The following is a 22690-nucleotide window of genomic DNA, read 5'->3' on the forward strand; positions in this document are numbered from 1 at the left end:
CATGTGACTTCCCATTCTCACTACATAGATCTTGTATGAAACCAGAGATTGACAGTTATAACGGGAACCCAAAAAAAAAAAAAAAGACATGTACAAATTTCAATTCTTAACATTACTTGGTTTAAGATAGCATTCAATTATCAAGATCTGAACTTTGGGGAAAATATATTTATTATTAGGTTAGTAACAGCATTTTAGAAATTGATTGGAAAAATAAAAAATTTCAATTAAGATAAATGGAGAAGTGAACTCTTTCTCAAACTCTAGCTAGCTAATATTTACACAAGTAATAACATGACAATAAAAAAATGAATAATTAAGTAAAAGTACCTCAACTTGTTTCGACATGATAGCTAATTAGTGGAGAATTGATCCAAACTGTTGTATGTTACAGCACCTAAATGGAAAACAGATTTGGGAAGAATCCTCAAAGACTCAGGCTTTAACAAGCTCTGTTACAAGCGTGCCTGATCTCACGAGTTACCAAAAGCCCCATCACAATTTCAATGTGGCCTTTTGCTTCAGAAATAGTCTAACTCAAGGGCTAGTTTAGGATTGTGAGTACGAAAGGCCTCTGTGAGATAAAGGTGACGCATTCAACCTGGGTAGTCATTAGAATGATGAAATCTAAACTATTTATATTTTAATTTGAACGGTTTAAATTTAAAATTTAAAATTTTTAATTTTGATGTTATATTTATTAAAATAAAAAGTTATATACATATATTCATCATCAATTAGGTTAGATTTAATTTAGATAGTCTAATTTAATATTAAAAATTTTGATAATTTTTATAAGTTGATTATCCAAATTTACTTTGGATAGGCTATATTTAAAATTTCTAACTTCTAATATTTTATAAAGTGCACATTAGGAGATTATCTTTTTTTTTAGTAGTTTATTTATCAAATAAAAATTATAAAAGAATTTAATATTAAATCTAAATTATTTAGTATACATCTAGATAATTAATTTATAAAAATTATAAAACATTAATATTATAAAATGGACCACTCAAATTAAATTTGTATTATCCAAGATTGATGATAAACCTATTTATTAAAAATTTTTATAAATTTTTATTTTAATAAATATAAAATGAAAACATACATATAAATTAAAAAAAATCTGGGACCTCCTAATTGATTTGAATCTAGAAACAGTGCGTAGCACTTGATGAGCGCCAAGTGCTTTGCATCGAAGATAGACCCTGCAGGTGGCCAAGTACCCAATATGTGTAAGGGTATTCCAATTATTAAGACATTGAAATTCTAAATGTAATTGAGACTCCTATTTATAGTTGTCTAAATTAATATTTATAACTGTTTTTTTTTTTTAAATTTTGTCGACAACCTAATCATAAATTCACTTTTTTGGGACATGAGTGTCAATATCCAAATAAAATATGCCAATACATTCACCACCCCACAGGAATCATGCAGCCGGGGACAATAAATGTAAGAGCTCATAAGTCCAGAAATGGGTCATATATATTTTATATAGTGAGTTAGATATAGCCACATTTTTTAGGTGCACAAGTAACATCACAAGTACATGTATTAATACATACAATCAAGTTGGATAAAGCAGATCCTAAGAAGACATATTGATGACAATATTATACATTTCACTCAAGCTCACTTATCGTATTTATCGACCACTAATTGCAGTAGTAGTGATGTTGTTCATTGAAGGTTTTCCAAATGTTGAAGACTCTGAAGGCTGTACAAAATAATTCAATAGGAATGCAGGCTTTTGAGGTAATGGAAGGCTTACTTCATTGCCAAGCATGAAAATAACTTCCAACATGGATGGCCTATGGAAGGCAATTTCTTGCACACACAAGAGCCCAATCTGTATACATCTTAAGGCCACGTCAACAGGATATGATTCACCAAGCGTTGAGTCCATTATTTCCAAGGGTTTTCCTTCCCTCCACAGCTCCCATACCTACCAATTAATGCAAAAATCATATTATATATGATTGTTCTTTAAAATGATGTTATCAAGGATTTCTAAGACTATAAAGTTAAAAATGAGAGGAAATGGAATGTGTGTGTGTGTGTGTGTTTAAATTTCATATTTATAGATTCCTTTTTTTTTTCCCCCTCTTTTGGGATGCATGCTAGCTTTAGAAGCCATGCCTTGAAGTTTAAGACATAGCAATAAACTACAAAGATACAAGCTAGCTAGATATAGCTGTTTGTAGATTTCTTTAGTCTTACATGTCCAATCAAATTTAGGAATGCTCTTGCTTCATCATGATCTGTATTTCTCTTGCCGCTAATAATCTCTAACATTAGAATACCAAAACTAAAAACATCAGATTTTGTTGAATATTGTCCTCCCATTGCATATTCTGGAGACATATAACCACTGCAATAAAAAAAGTTATAAGACAACATTGTTGTAGAACTCAATCAATTTATTTTAGAAAATAGGCAAAAAAATGTGTCCTTACTATGTCCCCGCAATTCGTCTTGTTTTTGCTTGGGTTTGATCCTCTCCAAATATTCTTGCCATGCCAAAATCTGAGATTTTAGGATTCATTGTAGCATCTAATAGGACATTGCTAGCTTTAAGATCTCGATGGATTATTTTTAACCTTGAATCTTGATGAAGATAAAGAAGACCTCGAGCAATTCCAAATATGATATGAAAGCGTGTATCCCAATCTAATGACATTCTTTGAATCCTATCTATAGTGAACCATGAATATTCCTTGTCAATATTGAAAACGATGGGAAACTAATATAGTACTAATAAACACATCTTATCATATCTTCATTCCCAGAATCACATTGTAATTATACTCTTAAAAAAAGTTAGGTATAAAATCTTAAAAAGTAGCTTCATTCTTATTGTAATCATATCAATGTTATGATTCATGCATGTTGAACATGAAGTTTAGCCATTTTAATATTTTGCTTAATTTGACAATAATATGTGGAAAATCGTATATGCATACTTGAAATTCAGGGCAAATTTCCTATACAAAATTTTCCACTTCTCTAATTGAGTGATGTATAGATGCAAACTCATAGTGTGTGTGATATTTGAAAGCAATATGAGTTTTAAAAAGAGAGGAGGACATATAACACATACCAAAGATAAAAAAGTCCAAGCTTTTGTTGGGAAGGTACTCATAGATCAACATCCTTTCTTTCTCGTGAATGCAATACCCAAGCAACTTCACAAGATTTCTATGTTGCAGTTTTGCAATTAGTTTAATTTCATTCATGAACTCGCGAGTCCCTTGTCCAGAACAATGAGATAGTCTCTTCACTGCTACCACTTGTCCACCAGTTAATAAGCCCTAAAAATATCAAAGCACAATTGTTATACTTAGCTTTAACACACACACACACAAACACACACTACCTCCATCCCAATTTTAAAAACATTTTTAGGTAGATTCAACATATTAAAATATAAGATACTTTGATAAAAATAAAATTTTATTAATCATGTTTTGCAATATTACCCTTCCCACTATATTCTTTCATAAATGAGAGTATTAAATGAAGGGTTGTAAAGTATATTCAATAAGTTTTTAAGACAACCTAATAATATGTGTGATTTTGTCTAAAAATATCTTATAAATTATGATGAAGAAAGTGTATGTGAAAGTACACACACATTATATATGCTTTCACTCTGGTTGCATAGCAAGGAGATTCTCAAACATTTCACCTACCTTGTATACGGAACCAAATCCACCTCTCCCTAATTGATTCTCATTGGAGAAATTGTTTGTTGCAGTCGTTATGTTTTTGATGCTGAAAAAAGGTAAGCCTGATTGTGCCCTGTTATTATCATGGTCCTCTTGATCTGTTGGGGAATCTAATTTTAACTCAAGTTCGGTTATGTCATCTGGAATAAACAAATATAAAAGATGAAGCAACTGTCAGAAAATTCTAGTAAGTAATATTAAGATAAAATAAAAAAAAAGATAATTTAAGACCACGCTTCTCTTACATGTTTGCTATTTTAGCTAATCAATTATCGAGCACATAACATTTCACTTACCATATATCACTAACAAATTCGATTTAACTTTGAACAGTATATCTCCTTCGTTGTTTTCCATCGCTGGCCACTTTTCATGACTTGTGAACATACATCACATCTCCCATGCATTTAATTTGTCATATGGGACAATGACAATGTAAAACCTCATAAGAATACTAATTATAATTATAAACCTGAATTATTGAAATTCATATAACAAACTATGGTTTTTACTTTTAGTAAAGTATCTTTTGTTGATTGGTTTGAGATTTATAATTGATTTTTGTAAATTTTCAACTAACACTACAAAAAATCTTAAATATCTTTTATTAATTTTCCAAGCAATATATATATATATATATTGACAGAAAAAAAACACAATTAATTGACTTACGATTTATAACTGACTTGTTAATTTTCAATTGATGTTATAAATAATTTGAAATTATATTTTATAAATTTTTCAAGCGATTTGTTTATATATTGACAAAAAGAAAATCACAAATGATCCAAGTGTATTTTATTAATTTTTTAAGTGCTTTATCTATATATTGACAATAAAAAATTAAAATTCACAACCAACTCTCATAAATTTTCAAATAATGTTGCCAATAATCCTAAATGCATTTCATTGATTTCCCAACTGATTATTCATATTTTTTTAATTGCAAGTATAATTGTATAAAGATCCTGATCTATTATTAAGATTTCAACAATTTAAAGTCTGTGATTATAATTAACATTCTTATGGGTCTCTAATTGTCATTTTTCCTTGTTATATTTTAGACAGTTATCATATTTATCTTCTCCATGTATCTTTTTGTTTTTAAAGAAGACGAAGGAAAACATTGGTGAAGGCAGAGGGAAAAAACAATGAAGACGACCCGAATAAAGCATGACAAAGAAAAATTGTTGGAGAAACACATGACAAAGAAAAATTGTTGGAGAAACACACACACACACACACACACACACACACACACACACACACACACATGCTGCTTATAGCCAAAACGAAATAAATTGGAAAAATAATGACGTCTGGTTGTAGTTAAAGTCATTGATATTAGGTGAAAGAACGTCCAAAGTACAAATAGACTGTGTAAAGCAGTGAGAAACCAAAAGAAATCGGTACCTCCTCTTTTTCTCTTCCAAATGCAATACACGGTTAAGGCAGTCAGAAGAGAAATAATCAAACCAACGCTGGTCGTTGCTATTCCCACTTTCCCAAACTTAACATGTGGTCGTTTTGGTTTCTTAGCATATTTGGCTGAGAAAAGTAGGAAGAAATAAAGATGTCTTAAAGACAAAGTAGATGAAACGCAAAGGAAAATATTAGTTGAAGAAGAAAAGAAAGAAGTAAGATTGCAATTACCAAGCTCAACAGCATCAACGCGAACAAATAAATCATGCCCTTCCTCACTTAATATCTGTGTGTCCATCAAAGTCCCATACCATGTCAAGCATCCGCTTCCACCATTTCTCACATCAGCAGTTGCATAGGCACTACAAGAACAGTTTCTCAAGCACTCTTTTTCACATTCTTCCAAACCCATCTCCATATTAGCATTAACTACAGATGTATCAGGAATCTTCACACTTTCAACTCTAACAAAACCTTCTCCATTTCCACATAAGGATGGTCCTTTCTTCCTCATACAACCCTCTGTTGCATCAGCATGTTGATACCAACGTGATGCATTTTTGGGTTCAAACCCAGGTAGGCAAGAACATTTGAACTTTGCATAGTCAAGAGGGTCACAGTCGGTATTGGTGCCACAGGATCCATAGTTATCACAATCACCTTCTGGAGCAGACCAGTATCGCCTCCATCGTTTCTTATTAGAATCCCAGGTCAAAGATTGAAAGAGTCCAGCCGGAAGAGCTACCATCCTTACAATAAGGGTCTTGTCAAAGGCGTTATATACGTAGCTAATTTCATTATCATTGTCCGTGACAGTCATGTTAGAAGCATTCACCTTTGCTCGTTTAATAAACGGGATACCAACGAATACTTCACCATTGAAGGATCCACCACGCCACACTGGAGTGTCCTTATAGTACATGAACAACTGAGCTTTCCCACTAGTGTTGAACCTAACTGAGAAGCTTCCTGTTCCAGGATCCTCCTCCGTCTTCCAAGATCGCAAGAACCAGCTCTGACCAGTTCTTTTGTTCGCACCCAATTTGGCATACGGGAGTAAGGTATCCGTGGGATGATCAAAGCTCTGCCAGATAACAGCTTTGGAATTATTTTGGATCAAAACAAGATTACCTAAATCTGTGAGTTGAGCCATAACTTTAGCATTTGGAACAGTGACAGAAACATTCGTAGACCAGATGGGCATGTCGGAGTTGTTGTGATGGAGAATTAGGTTTCCGTCTGAGCTGATGGAGAGAATTCCTGAGGTGTTATTCATGGGATCGTCTCTGTTTGCAACCCAAACGACAGTTTGCTCTATCAAATTGTAGTACCAAATTCCAACATAGCGATTGCTGGATTTGCCTGGAGTGAAGAAACCAAGAGCAAACTTTTTTTCTTTAGAAATCAGAAGCTGATCACCATCTCTGAGGGGTTTGTTAATGGTTATGGTGTCCAAAGCTGCACAAAACAAGAAGCATTTGCGAATTATGACAGACCAAATAACCACCTTTTTTGCTAACATTATTATCAATTGTAGGCTCTGTCCAATACCCGACCACCCCACTACTTCACTCACATATATAAGACACCAAATTAAATTCTTGTAAGAAATGGCGAGCGACTGGACAAGTATTTACTAAATATCATCCATTGATATTTTTAGATGGGCCAATTAAACCACGGGTTAGTTGATTTCTTGTGGCATTAGGTAAACCACAAGTCTATGGAAGACTTTGAAATTGAGATCTCATATATAAACGGTCTCTTTAAGCTAGCCACCAAAGTCAAAGCCTCACAAGGTTTAAAAAATTAATAACTCATAAATCGGGGACAAAGTTATTTTTTTTTAAAAAATAACATTAATAAAGAGTACTCCATCGTTAACCTCGGAAAATTTATATCATTTCAACGTATTTTCCTTAGATATTAATATATTTTGATACAATTATATATATTTTTAATTGCCCAAATTAAAAATATGTGTATCTTGCTTTGGCTTTGTACACTTAGTTTTATTTTGTTATTTTTTTAGTTTAATTTATGTTATTATGGCTTAAGGTTTGATGGAAAACATTTCTTGGCCCTTGGTGATACTTTTGGAAGGATTTTAGATAAAGAAATTAAGTATAAAAATGATTAGTTTTGTTAAGCGAGAGAAGTATGAAAAATTGGCCAAAGTCATCACAAAAGTTCACTTTGTTTGCTACTTTCACGATCGTTAGCAAAATGTTCTGTTTTGTTTAGCTGAAAATGAGTAGCTAAGATTCATATATGAAGCTTGCTCAACCTAATAAAAGGCATTCGAAAGACTTTGAGACCCATTTAGAATTTGATTGTGTTAGAGTTTGGGATTTGAAGGAGTTGGGATCAAGAGAATAAAGTTTTAAAGAATTTGTAGCTCATTTTTTTTTCTGCACCTTTTCCTTTTCCTCTCTTATAATTTGATATGGGTCTGAATATTTTATGTATTTGTGGATGACTATAAGTAGCTAAATACTTTGTCTTAGGATTATTTGAAACTCTTGTATGGATTAATATTATTTTTTTCCTTTCTTTTAGTGTTTAATAATATATAAATGTTTATTTCATTCTTGTCTTAATACTTTTAAGTATTTGGCCATCATTTAATTGATTTGCTCGCTTGAATGATGCTTGAAACGCCTAGCTTGAGTATAAAACTTGAATAAAATAGTGCAAGAACTTAAAATTTATATAATAATCAATGGATGGTTTAATTGTCAGTAAGATAGATATATATTTGCTAAAACCTTGCATAGTTACATTAGAGTTGGAACTTAAAATTGGTTTTATTAATTGAAATAAGAAATTGGATAATTAATTAAACTAAATACTTGTCTATGTTTTGAGAGAGCATTTATTTTCATTAAACATATTTATGAGAAGAAGTAATTTTAATGTTATCAAATACAAAGAGGATAAACAATCCTAGGTCTTAGTTTGTATTTGAAGTTTGAAAATCATTTGCTTTTCTTTAGTTACTAGTTTTAATATAATTTTCAAAATCAAACTTTATCTAATTGTTTTTTACTCAACTTAATTGAATTTACTTAATCTTTTGCTTAATTATATATATATATATATATATATTTAACAAACTTCCATTGAAACAATACTCTACTCACTTTACGTTATTTGTCATGGCTTGTGACAGAAAGCACAATGTCCATGTAGTATTAAATGTAGAAACTAGTTAGTAGATAGGAGGTTTGCTTTGGTCCTAAATATATATGTAAGACCTTAATATATTTTTTCTTTCATATTTATTATTTTTCCCAACATTATTCTTATAATTTGATTGTATGATGAATAATGTTGAAAACTAAGTCAACCTTGGCTATTTGAACCAGTAAATTGTCTAGCCAATATATGCTTTTACTTGTTCAATAAAATGTTTTATTTATGATTAACCTGACTATAGTTTGATTAAGATTTTGTCCATTGGGCTTTGAACCAATAATTGGATCAATTTTATAACTAGTTTGATTGTATGTACCTTGGTATATATTTTAGGAAAATCATGACTTATAAATTACAAATAACTAACTTATTTATTAATTCTTTTAATTGATATGAATTAGATATTTAGCTGTTATAGTCTTATATTTAGAACCAGACCAGAGACAAATAATAATTTTCTTTCAAAATTAATTGAATACACACACACGCGCACGCTCGCGTGAGTTAATAGAAGTACTTTTTTTTTTTTTGCCACTATATATATGGAAGTACAAAAAAAACCAAAAATAAATTAATCTTATAATCTTCTGTGTTGGAAAAATCGGCTTGCAGTTAATAACAATTTTACGTTGTTTGGCTAGAAAATAGAAATTTTATGTTCATTTTTTTAAAAATGAAAAAAATACTATTCACATATTTAAAACAATTTTTAACATTAAAAATATTTAATTAATTAAAGTAGCTAAAAACATCACATATTCACAATCATTATTAAATAAAAAAGTTAAAAAATTAATTATTTTACTAAAAGGGATGAAAATTAAAAAAATAATTTCAGATAGATATAGTATAAAACAGAACAAATAAATTATTTTGGTAAAAAAATCACTAAATAAATATCCAACTCTGTTCCCGCATTACATACTTCAAAACTTTTATTATTTATTGGATAAATGAACAAATTATCTCTAAACTTTAGGTTTAATAGCACTATAATTTCCAAACTTTTTTATTATGCAAATTGCTCCCTCAATTTTTGAAAACAATATAATTAAGCTCCTATTGTTAACAAAAGTTAATTATAACCTAATGTTTTCAAAATTGAATTGCATATTGAACCGAAAAGGTCAGTGATTTATGGTTCGCATGGTTCACCCGGGTTGGAATCAAACCGGTGACATAATAATTAAATTAACAAAATTATATATGTATATAATAATCTAAATATAAGAAATAAATATAAAATTGTTACTTAACTTAAAAATAGAACCAAATATTTTAAGTTTATCAAAACTTAATAAGTCACATAATACAATATAACATCAAATGATTAAAAAAATTGGTCATTTACTAAAAAAAATTCAATAAAAAAATAAAAAGAAATTTTTTTAAACAGTCCGATTCTTGAAAACTGGATCTGGTTCTTTCGGTTCCCAGTTCGAAATAGCCCAACTCGGCTCAACCTCCAAAATGATTTTCACATGTTGACCAACCAAAATTTGGACTAGTTGACAATTGGACTGGCTCGATCGTCTGGTCTGATTCGGTTTTGAAATCATTACTACAACCATTAGTTAATTAGAAAATGATAGAAAAAGTTCTCAAAAATTATAAAAAATTATCACATTTTTTTGGTCCTTTTCTATAATTTTTGGGGTTCTTGTACAATAAATGAGTTTATGATTTATGATGTTACTAGACCTAAAGTTAAGGGGATAATTTACTTATGGGTTAATGAGCAAAATGAATTTTAAAGTATTGTATGAAAAGCACCCTAAACCCTGAACTCTTAAAATGGACCATAAACTTTTAAATCTGTAGCAAATTAAACCTTATCATTATCTTTTTATTAACACCATTAATGTTTACCACCACTGTTCATAATGGCCCCAATCAAATACTGATGTGGCAATCCCTTGCTAATGTATCATTTGTTAATTAGTATCACAGATCCTAAATTATTACGTGAATAGCATTTTGAACCCTAAACTTTAAAATTTCGAGCAAAGTATCTCCACTATTTATGTATAAAATGTTGACTATTATGTGAATTAAATTAGCCTTAGTGTAGTTTGCCATGGTGAATGCATCGTTCGTTGTGGCAAACGATCCATAATTTTATAAAATGACATTTTTGCCCTATTTTTTGTAATATTTTTTCAAACGATTAGTATCTCATTCTTTCGTATACTTTATAACTTTGATTTAGTCTTATTTTGAATAATATTTTTTATTTAATAGTGAAAACTTGGGATCCCATTAGAAAAGAATTTTAAATATTAGAGGATTTTAATTAATCAGTTAATTTAGGTTTTAAATTCATTGATGAAATTATCGACTCTAGCATCCAATAAAATCTTGTGATATTTAAACTTCTTTTCAAATAATTTTTCACCATTAAATAAATAAGCATTATTTAAAATAAGATTAAATTAGAGTTATAGAGTATATGGAAGCATAAAATATCAATTGTTTGGAAAATATTGCAAAAAAGGGGCAAAAATATCATTTCATAAAATTATAGGTCGTTCGCCATGACCAATGATGCATTCACCATGATGGACCATGTTGAGGCTAATTTTGTCTACATAGTCAATGTTCTATATATAGACAATGGGAGTAATTTGTTTGAAATTTTAAAATTCAGGATCTAGAATACTATTCACCTAATAGCTTAGGGTCTGTAGTACTAATTAACAAATGACACTCAGCAAGGGACTACCACATCTACATTCAAGTAGGGCCCATGGTGAACAGTAACGACATTAATAAAAAGATAACAATAATGTTTAATTTATTACGAATTTAAAAGTTTAGGGTTCATTTTGCACATTTTAAGAGTTCAAGGTCCATGGTGTTTTTAAGGCAATACTTCAGAGTCCATTTTGCTCATTAACCCTTTACTTATTTACGCTTATTTATTTTCCTCTCTAAAATGTTCCTAAATAACTCAAAAACTAATTAAGTTTTTGTTATTAATATCTCTATATTACTCTTAAAATACTTATTTAAAATTCAAATATATTAACTATTGTCCATTTTTATGCATCAATTTATGACATATATACATAATCATACATACATGTGTGATCTATCTGTTTTTTTTGTGTGGGAGAATTACATTCAAGGATTTAGTAAGAAACTTGTTCATAGACAAGGACCGATACAAAATAGAGTGTTGTTAAAATAGCAATATAGACTTGTTTTTTTCTTGAATAAATTTATTATTAGTCTTTGTTTGCAAATAAGTTTCTTGTCAGATCCTTAGATGTGGTTCTCTATTTTTTTTTTTTGCCATACATGTAGGATCTCTTCCATCTTGTATTTTAAAATTTTTCACATTTGACTCACCATATAGGGAGAATTTCAATAAAGACCCTTACTTAATTACATTCAAAGTTTTTAAATTTTTAAAATTTTACTGCAGTCCAAGAGTGTTGATTTGATATTAAATTTATGAGAAAAATGATTAAATTGCCCTTTATTTAAATTAATATCAAGACTTTCCTACTTCATTGATTAATTATCTTACTTTATTTGTTCATTTACTCACCGAATGTTATTAATTACCTTACTTCACTTGTTTATTTTCCTGAAATAAATCAAGTGAAAGTTTGACAATGAATAAGTGAAGCAGGAAATTAACAATAATTTATAAGTAAATAAACAACATACAATATAGAAATTAATAAGTTGTCTTAAGATAATTTAAATACCTAAAAAAAAGTTAAGTAGAGAAATTAACAATATTTTATAATTAGTAAATGAACAAGTAAAGTAGGAAAATTAACAAGTGAAGTACAAAAGTTTTGATATTAATTTAAAGGAGGGATAATTTTGTCATTTTTTTAAAAAATTTAATATCAAATCAGTATTCCTGAATTATAGTAAAATTTTAAAAATTTAAGAACTCTAAATATAAATAAGCTCAGTCAAGAGTCTTTTATTGAAATTCTCCCACCATATATCGTATTGCATGCTAATATAATGCCTGTACTAGTGCATTAAGATTTAATACCAATACTATTATTATTTGAAAATAATTAAATTCATTTAGGATCCTGTAAACCAAACATTTATAAATTTAGACATGCTTAAAAAAATTTGGGAAATAACAGGTGGCTATCAAAAAAAATTATGGGAACATCACTGTCAAGTCCCCCTGACAAACTCAATTACAAAAAAGTCCCATAAAATGTTCAAATAACTGCCAAGTCCTAAATGCTTGTGCAATTATAAAACTACTCTTACATTAATCAATTTCAAAAAGATATATAATTTAGCCACTACCGTCTTTAGAGCTCCGGCCACCAAGTCTTCAACTAGCCTTTGCCAAAGGCATCTCGGCCAGCGTCCATCGATTGCTAGAGCATATGCTTTTTAGGATCCATGTGGTCTTGGGTTCCAAGCCTTGGAAGACCACCTCTTCCAAAAAAAATCCCACGTTGGAGATCCAACATCGACAGTCAGAGCTCCTTTGATGATGGTGGATAAATTTATGTTTTTTTGAAATTAATTAATGTAAGGGTTTTTTTGGTAATTGTACAAGAGTTTTGGTATTGGTAGTTATTTGGACATTTCAAGGGACATTGGTGTAATTAAATTTGTTGGGTGGGATTTGATAGTGATTTTCTCAAACAATTTAAGGGCAAGACTTATATATTTAGTCTAATATACTTAACAAACTTATATCCAATTAAATTATGACAAATGAAATTTATTGTGTTAATAATATAAGAAAATTAGCTCAATAGTATCAAAAAATATAACTCCCATAAATTATAAATGAGATTTTTAAATATTTTAAAATATGGCTCATTCATAAAATTAATTAGATATGTTTTTTTTTTATCCTCAGAATAAATTTATTATTAAAACAAAATATATTTGATTTAATTAAGTTTTAGGTCTTTTTATATTAAAATATTATATATTTGAGTCATACACATTATTTATGTATATATATTTTTATAAAATAAAATAATTAATTTTAAAGTAAAAAATTAATTAAAACTAATTTTAAAAATAAAATTCATGTATTTGAACTGCTCAAAGCTTCAAAAAAATTTAAGCCAGACTTAATTATTTAAATTTTTTAGGAAGTGGGGGCTGTTGAGGTTTGGGACGGTCCAAATTCCCAGCTGTGTGACATCTGAGCTAAGTTAACCCCGTTAATCCACGTACTGCCACATCGCATGTTACATTGAGGAATGAAGCTGCTTTTTAAAACTATAGGCTATGATGGATGGGCGGAGCTAATAGTTTAAATATTAAATACCACCTTAATTTTAAATTATAAAATATTTTTAAAAAATTTTTTACCTTAAAATATAAGATATTTTGAATAAATTAAAATTTAATTAAATGTGTTAATTTTAATATTATTTTTTTCTCTGTATAATTAATGTCGGTTTCTTTTCTTTTAATATACTCCTTACATCCTAAATTATAGGATACTTTTCAAGAAATTTTTTATCCTAAAATATAAAACACTTTGAATGAATTAAGATTTCATTAAATGTGTCAATTTTAATATTACCTTTTCTTTCTCTATAATTAATTTTCACCTCTTCTCTTTTCAATATATTAAATGATGGATATTTTTGTAATTTTATATTTTTGTTTTATAACTATAAGGTTTTTAGGTGTATTTAATGAGATTTATTGATGTGAGATTTTGTCTAAAAGTATCTTATAATTTAGGACGGAGGGAGTATTAAATTATGAGTATTTTTAAAAGTTTATATTTTTGTTTGAGATAAAGTTGTTAAATATATTTAATAAGGTTTATTGATATGTGAGATTTTATCTAAAAGTATCTTATAATTTGAGATGGAGGAAATATTGAGCCACAGTGAGTTGAATTATAAAAGTTGAGCTATAAATTTAGGAAATTTCAGGTATGAAATAATTAATTTTCTGGAGGGAAAAAGCAAATACCCAACCTGTTAAAAAATATAAGATAATTTTAGTTTTTAAATGTGTAATTAATAAGTTTTTGTAAACTTTTAATAAATAAATCACTCAACTATTCACCCTCTTAAAAAATATAAGATATTTTTTAATGTGTTGGATATTAAAAGATATAAGATATTTTTAATTTTTAATAAGTAATTAATGATTTTAAAAAAAATCCTTAGTAAATAAATCACTCAACCAGTGACCTTTAATTAAGTGAGAAACTCCATTAAATAAGGACAAATATGAAAAAATAGTGTTATTTTAAAAATAATTAATTAACTAATTTATTAGGAATGTAATTAGACTAAAAATGGTAGGAAAAATTATGTATAGGTCATGTAAAGAAGACTTATTTACCAACAAATCTCTTCAAATTCAAGAATTATATCTCAATCCTTTGAGACTTAAGTGTAATTTAAATTTAGGCTATGAAGATAATAATACCTTTATTAAATATATATTATATCAATCAAATAATTAATTTACAACTATTTCATTAATAATTTATCTTTGTAATTTTAACTTTTTATATACTTCACATATTCAATAGTTAAACAATCATGTGTTATTAATAAAATTTAATATTAATTGTATACAACTATTTTATCAATAATTTATAACTATAATTTTAACATTTTATAATTGTAATTTTACAAATTTAATAGTTAAATTAATTAATTTAATTATTAAATATATAAATTTACAGTTGTAAAAAGTTAAATTTATAGTTTTAAAATACTGATGAAGTAATTGTAAATTATTTAATTGATGTCATGTATATATGTTTAATAGGAGTATTATTATTATTTTATTTTAATTTTAAATTACATTCAACTCTCAAGGGACCTAATTATAGTTTCTAAATTTTGTGGATTTAATTGTAAATAAGTTTGCTCAACGAAACCTATATGTAATTTTTTAAAAATGATATTTATTTTTTTAACAAAGGGAGTAAAAAAAAAACCTAAGCAAGTTCGAAGTCATCACGTCATTATATATATAAAAGTAGGGTTTAAGAGTATAAGAAAATGAGTGTCTATATCTATTTTTAAGTTTGTTACAATGTTGTACTTCAATATCTCATTCATATGATTGTATGCTTCAAAGTTAGGTGTAGTATTTTGAAAAATAATTCCTATGATGTAGCATTTTATTATTTTTATTACTATTCATAGTTTTTTTTATTAAAAAACCGATTTAATTCATTTAATTTTGTCCCTAAGAAACTTCAAAGCAACAGGTGAGGGAAAATTTACGTCAAAAGGACAAGTTAGTTCTGAAACGATTAATTTAATAATAATTTTGTTTTAAAAAAAATCAAAAAATGATTTACAAACACAAATTTAATTTTTAAATAATTGCAAATTGAGTAATAGTTGAAAATAAAAAATCATGTCATGTGAAACTGAATTATCACATTGATCACATGTTTAAAAAAGTAAATAAATGTACCGATTTGTTTACTCACTGCATATCAAGTGGGTAGTGACAACTACAACCTCACGATCGTCAATGATCCATCGGTAGAAGAATAATGTAAGTTCCGATATGACATGATTGTTTTGTTTTTTCATGATTATTTGTGGCCTTTTATACCAACAAGGTTCAAATGCTGGATTTTCATATAAAACTCTTAATTTTAAAATTATTTAAATATATATTTAATTTATAAGATATAACTCATGTTCAAAACAAAGTCAAGAGTCTAACTGTTATTAAATTGTGGGAACAACTTATATACTTAATATTATATATTTAATGTGCTTATTTTCAATTGAATCAAGATATGCGAATTTTTTTATAAATTATTTATTCTGTAATAAATTATTATTATTAATATTATTAGGGGCTTTAACAAATTTAGCCAACATTATATGGTTAAATAAAACTAATAACCCACCTTTTCCTAAATTAAGATAATGACCGTTAATATAAAAGACAAAACTATCCTGATTTTCCCTTTTCACATTGGTTTCACTTTCACCCATCCGAAGATGTGGAGATGACACTGCACTCTCGGTCACAACAATGAAGAAATTGACAGTAGACAATGGAACATCTCACACCAATGGATAAACAGAGCTAGAGATTCAGTTAGGAGAGACTACAAGAATGCAAGGTAAGGCAGACTGGAAGCTATAGATTCAGGTTGAAAAATCACGAATGCAAGGTAAGGAAGTTCGAAACTGCACCTTCTACAAAAAGCTACACTAAAGCTGCAGATCCAGGGTGAGGAAGTTCAGTCAGACTCTATTACAAAAGTCAGAGTTCAATTAAGGGTTTCATGAAATTTTGTTTGATCTGTTTTGAAAAAATGAGTATGTCTTTCATGTTATTGATTTGTGATACTATATTATTAATATATGATTGTATATCAATTATAAATAAGTTTATATTTGATTGTCTGGTTATGTTGATTTATGATAGTATACCAATGATATAAAATTATATATCACTAATATATAAGCCACATCAGTGATTTTAACTTATCAATTTGTTTATCATAGAGAAAAACAGAGAGAGAGAGAGAGAGAGAGAGAAAAAGGAAAAGCTCTATGATAAAGATGGTGATTCAGAAAAATTAGATAAAAAATTTGATGAAAAAAGCACTGTATAAGAGATGAATATGATGATCAAGAAAAATCAAATCCAAAAATATGATGAAGAAAATATTCAAAGATGATAAATCAAAAGGGGGGCACGCACAATATGATTTTTGATTATAAAAATGAAAGATCCAATTAGCTAAAAATTAGTTAAATCAAATATATTTTGTTTTAATAATAAATTTATTCTAAGGATAAAAGAAAAAACATATCTAATTGATTTTATGAATTTCAAAATATTTAAAAACCTCATTTATAATTTATGGGAGTTATATTTTTTTGATGCTATTGAGTTAATTTTCTCCTTAAATAATTAATTAATATTTAATTATTATATATATATTTTAAAAAATAAAATTTTTTGTTCGGATATGCAAGTTTAAATTTTTTGGCCCTATCGAACTTAAAAACCATCTTTTTTTTTTAATTTTGATCCTAATTTTGTTGAGTAAACTCAGGTTAGCTTGTTAAATTTAACTTGAATTACTACCTCTAAATGACGTCCTAATTATTAAGAAATGAAAGTGGAATAGAAGGATTTGAAAACACGAAAAAGAAAAGGGACTTACAGCTAGTGAAGGGGGAGAAATCCACGTTGTTGTTTGATTACCTTTATTACTCTAGTGGGTTGTGGCGGCTTTCTATTGAACAATTGGAAAAATTTATATACTTAATTTTATATATTTAATATATTTATTCCTAATTAAATGAATGTATATAAATTTTTTGTAGATTATATATCTATAATAATTTTTTATTATTAATTTAACAATATACTAAGATTCACCTATGATGATTTAATTTGATATAAATATATAAAATATATAAGATTAAATATATAACTTATTCTCTCCAACAATTTTCCATTGCTTACATTATTACTCCGTCGGCCCCAATTCTATTTCCCTTAGACCGCGTCAGCTTTGTTGTTCTAATCTTCTCCCCAACATTTTCACCCGGACCGCATATTGAATCAAAAAGTTTAACGATTTATGATTTCTATAATTCAATTAAGTTGAACTAATGGTTAAATTAATAATGTAATAATTAAAATAAAAAATTATATATGTATATAATAATTTAAATATAAGAAGTAAATATAAAATTGCTATTTAACTTAAAAATAAAATTAAATATTTTAAATTTATAATGACTTAATAAATTACATGATACAATATAACATCAAATGATAAAAAAATAATCATTTTCTAAAAAAAATTGATAAAAAAATAAAAGAAAGGCATTTTTTGAACAGTTCAATTTTTGAAATTGGAATTGGTTCCCAACATGATTTCAATTTCTGATCCAACCACCGGTTCAAAGCAGCCTAATCCAGCCCAACTCTCCAAATAATTTTTTTGGCTTGATCGAATCGTTAGCCTAACCAGTCGATGGTTCAACCAATCCAACTGTCCGGTTTAATTTGATTTTTAAATCATTGCTTCTCCCTCCTCCTTGACTCCTTCCAACATAAAACCTTCCACACCTTTTACACTTACAAGAGAAACTAAGAAAGAAAGAAAATGAGTGGAGGAAAAAAGAATAAAGAGATGTGACTTTCTCTTTTTAACTATGCATGGCTGGCCAAGCCTAAGAGAAAAAAGAAAAGAGAGAAGTTATTTATTTCGTATGGAGGATAATAATTTTATTATTTGTATAATTTTAACATATTATTCATATAATTTAATTATATATTATTGATAGAATAAAAATATAATTACAAATTATTTTATCTAATTTTAATGTTATTTATAAAATTATTAAATATACAATAATCTAAAAATTTTAAACTATAAATAATCAAATATATAGGTGAAAATGGAAAGAGGTAAGAGGCGAGGAAAAAAAAAAATCCATGGGTAATTTTGAAATTAGAGTTTTCTTTCCAAAATCTCTCTAATTTTAAAGAAAAAAGTGCGAAGATGAAAACATGTGAATTTTATATATTGTTTTCTCCTCAATTTCTTCAGCATTCCATTCCATTTAAAAATATAGAACTTGTTTAATTTTGTCATTTCTGTAATAGTACTATTATAGTAAAAGTACTATAGTGGACAAACTATTATTATGATTGGGCTCTACAACAATTATAATTCTTCTTGCTTGTTTTTGTTGATTAAATAATTTTCCAACCCCATTTTTAAATATTTGAGCCCCTTCTTGAATGCTGTGTTCTTTTTTAGCTTTAACTTTAACCTTGCACTTTAATTCATAAAAAGTAAGTCCTACCAGTGAACATTGATATTTTTAAATGGTAGGGGCAAACATTACTCAAATTTAGCTAGTTTAGGGATAAATTATACCTTTAAAAATGGTTTAAAAGTAAAATTATGTCTTAACCCTTTTGTTTTAAACCAATACAATGACTTTGAACTTGCTTCGATTAATTACTAGTTTGTTTTTTTTTCTTCCATTTGTTAAAAAATAAATATCATTTTTAACTGAATTACATTCTTAATAAATTAGCTAATTAATTATTTTTGAAATAACACTTTTTTTCATACCTGCCCTTGTTTAATGAGTTTTTCACTTAATTAAAGGGAAATGGTTGAGTGATTTATTTATTAAAAATATTTTTAAAAAATCATTAGTTACATATTAAAAACTTAAAAATGTCTTATATTTTTTTAATAACCATTACATAAAAAATGTTTTATATTTTTTAAGAGAGTGAATAATTAAATGATTTATTTATTAAAAGGTTTTTTAAAAAAACTCATTAATTACACATTAAAAAACTAAAATTATCTTATATTTTTTAATGGTCTGAGCATTTTCTTTTTCCTTCCAAAAATTAATTATTTCATACCTGCAATTTCACTAAATTTATAACTCAACTTTTGTAATTCAACTCATAGTGACTCATATTTAATATTTAAATTATTAGCTCCTCGCATCGCTCATGGCTTTTAGTTTGGAAAAGTAGCTTCATTCCTCAATGAAACATAAGATGTAACAGTACGCCGAATTAACAGCGTTAAATTAGCTCAGATGTCATGGAGTTGGGAATTCGGAGGCCCCACCCTAACAGACCTGAACTTAAACATGCCTGACCTTATGAAAAGTCTAAATAATTAAACTTCACTTGAATTTCTTCAGGCTTTAGGTGGTTTAAATATTTAAATTTTATTTTTAAAAATATTTTTAATGAAAAATGACAGAAAAATATATTTAAATTAGATAAATGACAGATTGGTCCACAAAATGATAGAATTCCTTTGGAGTTTCTTGGGATCTTTTTGTCATTAAAAAATTAAAAGAAATGACACTTTTACCCAGACATGCATCAGAGTTAAAAATTTGTAAATCTCCATTTACTACTTTTGGTTCTAATATTAACAAGTTTTATCTCTAAATTTGCAACAATTTATTAGCTATTTGCAAGTCTTAATATGCAAGTCCAGGCAAGCATCAAAGTTAAAAATTCGCAAGTCTCCATTCACAACTTTAGTTCTCAAGTTAACAACTTTTGTCTCTAAATTCAAACAATTTATTAGCCATTTATAAGTTTTGGTGTGCAAGTTTAGACAAGCATCAGACTTGAAAATTCACAAGTTTTATTCATAACTTTGGTTCTTAGGTTGACAATTTTTGTCCCTAAATTTGCAACAATTTATTAACTATTTGCAAGTGCTGGTGTGCAAGTCCAGACATGCATCAGAGTTAAAGATTTGCAAGTCTTCATTCACAATTTTAATTCCAATATTAATAAGTTTTGTCCCTAAATTTGAAACTATACAACAAGAAATTATAATTTATCAGTACCCTTTAAGTAAGCATCAGTACCCACGTTTTTTAGCTTTAAGCATGGAGATAAAATGAAGATCTCAATCATTTACGCACAATAACCCACATCAACTTTAACTATCACATATGGGAAGAGAAAATTTCAAGAAGGAGAGAAAATTTATCCACATACAGCAGATGCAACAGAGAAAGAATGTTTGCTTATATGTATACCTGCTCATAGCAGCCAAATAAAACAAACAACCCACATATAGAAACTAAGAAAAAAAAAAAGAACAAAAGAATGAGAAGAAGAAGGAGAAGAAGAGGGAGAGGGAGAGGGAGATGGAGAGGGACCAAAAGAATACTACGAATTAAGGTGTGAATGGAGAACTCAAAAACTCGAGAGGGACCAGAAAAATTCGCAAGTTTCTTCTGTGAAGATTGGGTTTTTGGTTACTTTGAGGGCAATTTGGTCATTTCATTTGATTCTCTAATGACAAAAAAGATGCTAAGGACACTAGGAAAATTATACCATTTTATGGGATCAATTTGTTATTTACCCAATTTAAATGGATTTTTCTGTCATTTTTCCTATTTTAATTAATTTTTTACTTTAAAATTAATTATTTTATTTTATAAAAAATGTAAATATATTTTTTGATATGTTAATGATGTATAGGACTCAAATATATGGTATTTTAGTATAAAATAACCTAAAACTTAAATAATTAATTATAATTTATATATTTTTAAAAATAAATTTCTTTTGGGCCTACCAAACATAAAAAAAAACTATCTTTTTTTTAATCTTGATCCTAAATTTTTTTAAGTAGATTCATATTAGCCTATTAAGTTTGGTCTGAATTGTTAAACTCTAGATGACATCCTAATTTTCAAGAAATTAAAGTGGAATAGAAGGGTTTGAAGACACGAAAAACAAACGGACTTAATTACAGCTACAGAAGGGGGAGAAATAATACACGTTGTCGTTTGACTACTTTTATTACTCTCGTGGGTTGTGGCGGCTTTCTATATTGGAACAATTGAAAAAAATTATATACCTAATTTAATATATTTAATATTTTTATTCTCAATTAAATTATTGCGTGTAAATAATTTCATTAATATATTAGGATTCATCTATTATGATTTAATTTAACATAAATATGTTAAATATAAACGGTTAGGTACATAAATTATACTTTACAACAATTTTTCATTGCTTACATTATTACTCCATCGCCCCCACCCTCTCTCCCTTAGACTGCGTGGACTTCGCTGTTCTAATTTTTATCCCTTCTCCTTGACTCCTTCCAACATAAAACCTTCCACACTTTTTACAGTTACAAGAGAAAGTAAGGAGAAAAAAAAAAGAGTGAAAAAAAAATAAAGAGATGTGATTTTCTCTTTTTATATATATATACTTGGCTGACCAAGTCCTTAAGAAAAAAAAAAAAAAAAATTGTTTATTTTATATGAACGATAATAATTTTATTATTTATAAAAAATATTTAGATATAATAAAGCTTAAAATTTTAAATATGATTTATATAATTTTAATTATTTATTACTAATGGAATAAAAATATAATTGCAAATTATTTTATCTAATTTTAATTTTATTTGTAAAAATATTAAATATAAATAATTTAAAAATTTTAAACTATAAATGACCAAATATATAGATGAAAATGGAAGGAGATAAGAGGTGGGAAAAATATATATATATCCATGAGTAATTTTGAAATTGGAGTTTTCTTTTCAAAATCTCTCCATTTTTAAAGAGGAAAGTGGGAAAATGAAAATATGTGAGTTTTATAAGTTATTTTCTCCTCAATTTCTTCTCTATTCCATTTTTCTTTCCTTGACAAGGAAAAATATAGAGCTTGTTTGATTTTGTCATTGGGAGAATGACAAAGAAATTCCAAAAAAATTAATTAATTTAAATTAAGTCTCAAATGTCAAATTCTAGAATCTTGTAAATCAATCTCTTAATTTACAATTATATTGTTTTGGATTTGTAACTTTTTTTTTTAACTTC

At 27.5% G+C, this 22690-nt stretch overlaps 1 protein-coding gene across 2 annotated transcripts; it reads right to left on the reverse strand.

Moving 5' to 3' along the window:
• Positions 1-1471: 1471 nt before the first annotated feature.
• LOC129285289 (G-type lectin S-receptor-like serine/threonine-protein kinase At1g11410) lies at positions 1472-6691 on the reverse strand. 2 transcript variants are annotated; one of them, XM_054920911.1, is made up of 7 exons: positions 5388-6691; positions 5148-5282; positions 3699-3874; positions 3107-3317; positions 2463-2559; positions 2227-2377; positions 1472-1951 (listed from the first exon to the last, which is right to left on the reverse strand). In XM_054920911.1, the coding sequence occupies exons 1-7, from the start codon at positions 6676-6678 to the stop codon at positions 1652-1654; spliced, it is 2361 nt and encodes a 786-aa protein (XP_054776886.1). In that variant the 5' UTR covers positions 6679-6691; the 3' UTR covers positions 1472-1651. The 2 variants fall into 2 exon arrangements, with proteins under 2 accessions (XP_054776886.1, XP_054776885.1); XM_054920910.1 differs by having other exon boundaries at positions 2463-2700.
• Between the last annotated feature and the right edge of the window lie 15999 nt (positions 6692-22690).

Source organism: Prosopis cineraria, unplaced genomic scaffold (assembly GCF_029017545.1).
Source record: "Prosopis cineraria cultivar Desert tree isolate PC_DT_omini unplaced genomic scaffold, ASM2901754v1 PC11, whole genome shotgun sequence".
NCBI lineage: Eukaryota > Viridiplantae > Streptophyta > Magnoliopsida > Fabales > Fabaceae > Prosopis > Prosopis cineraria.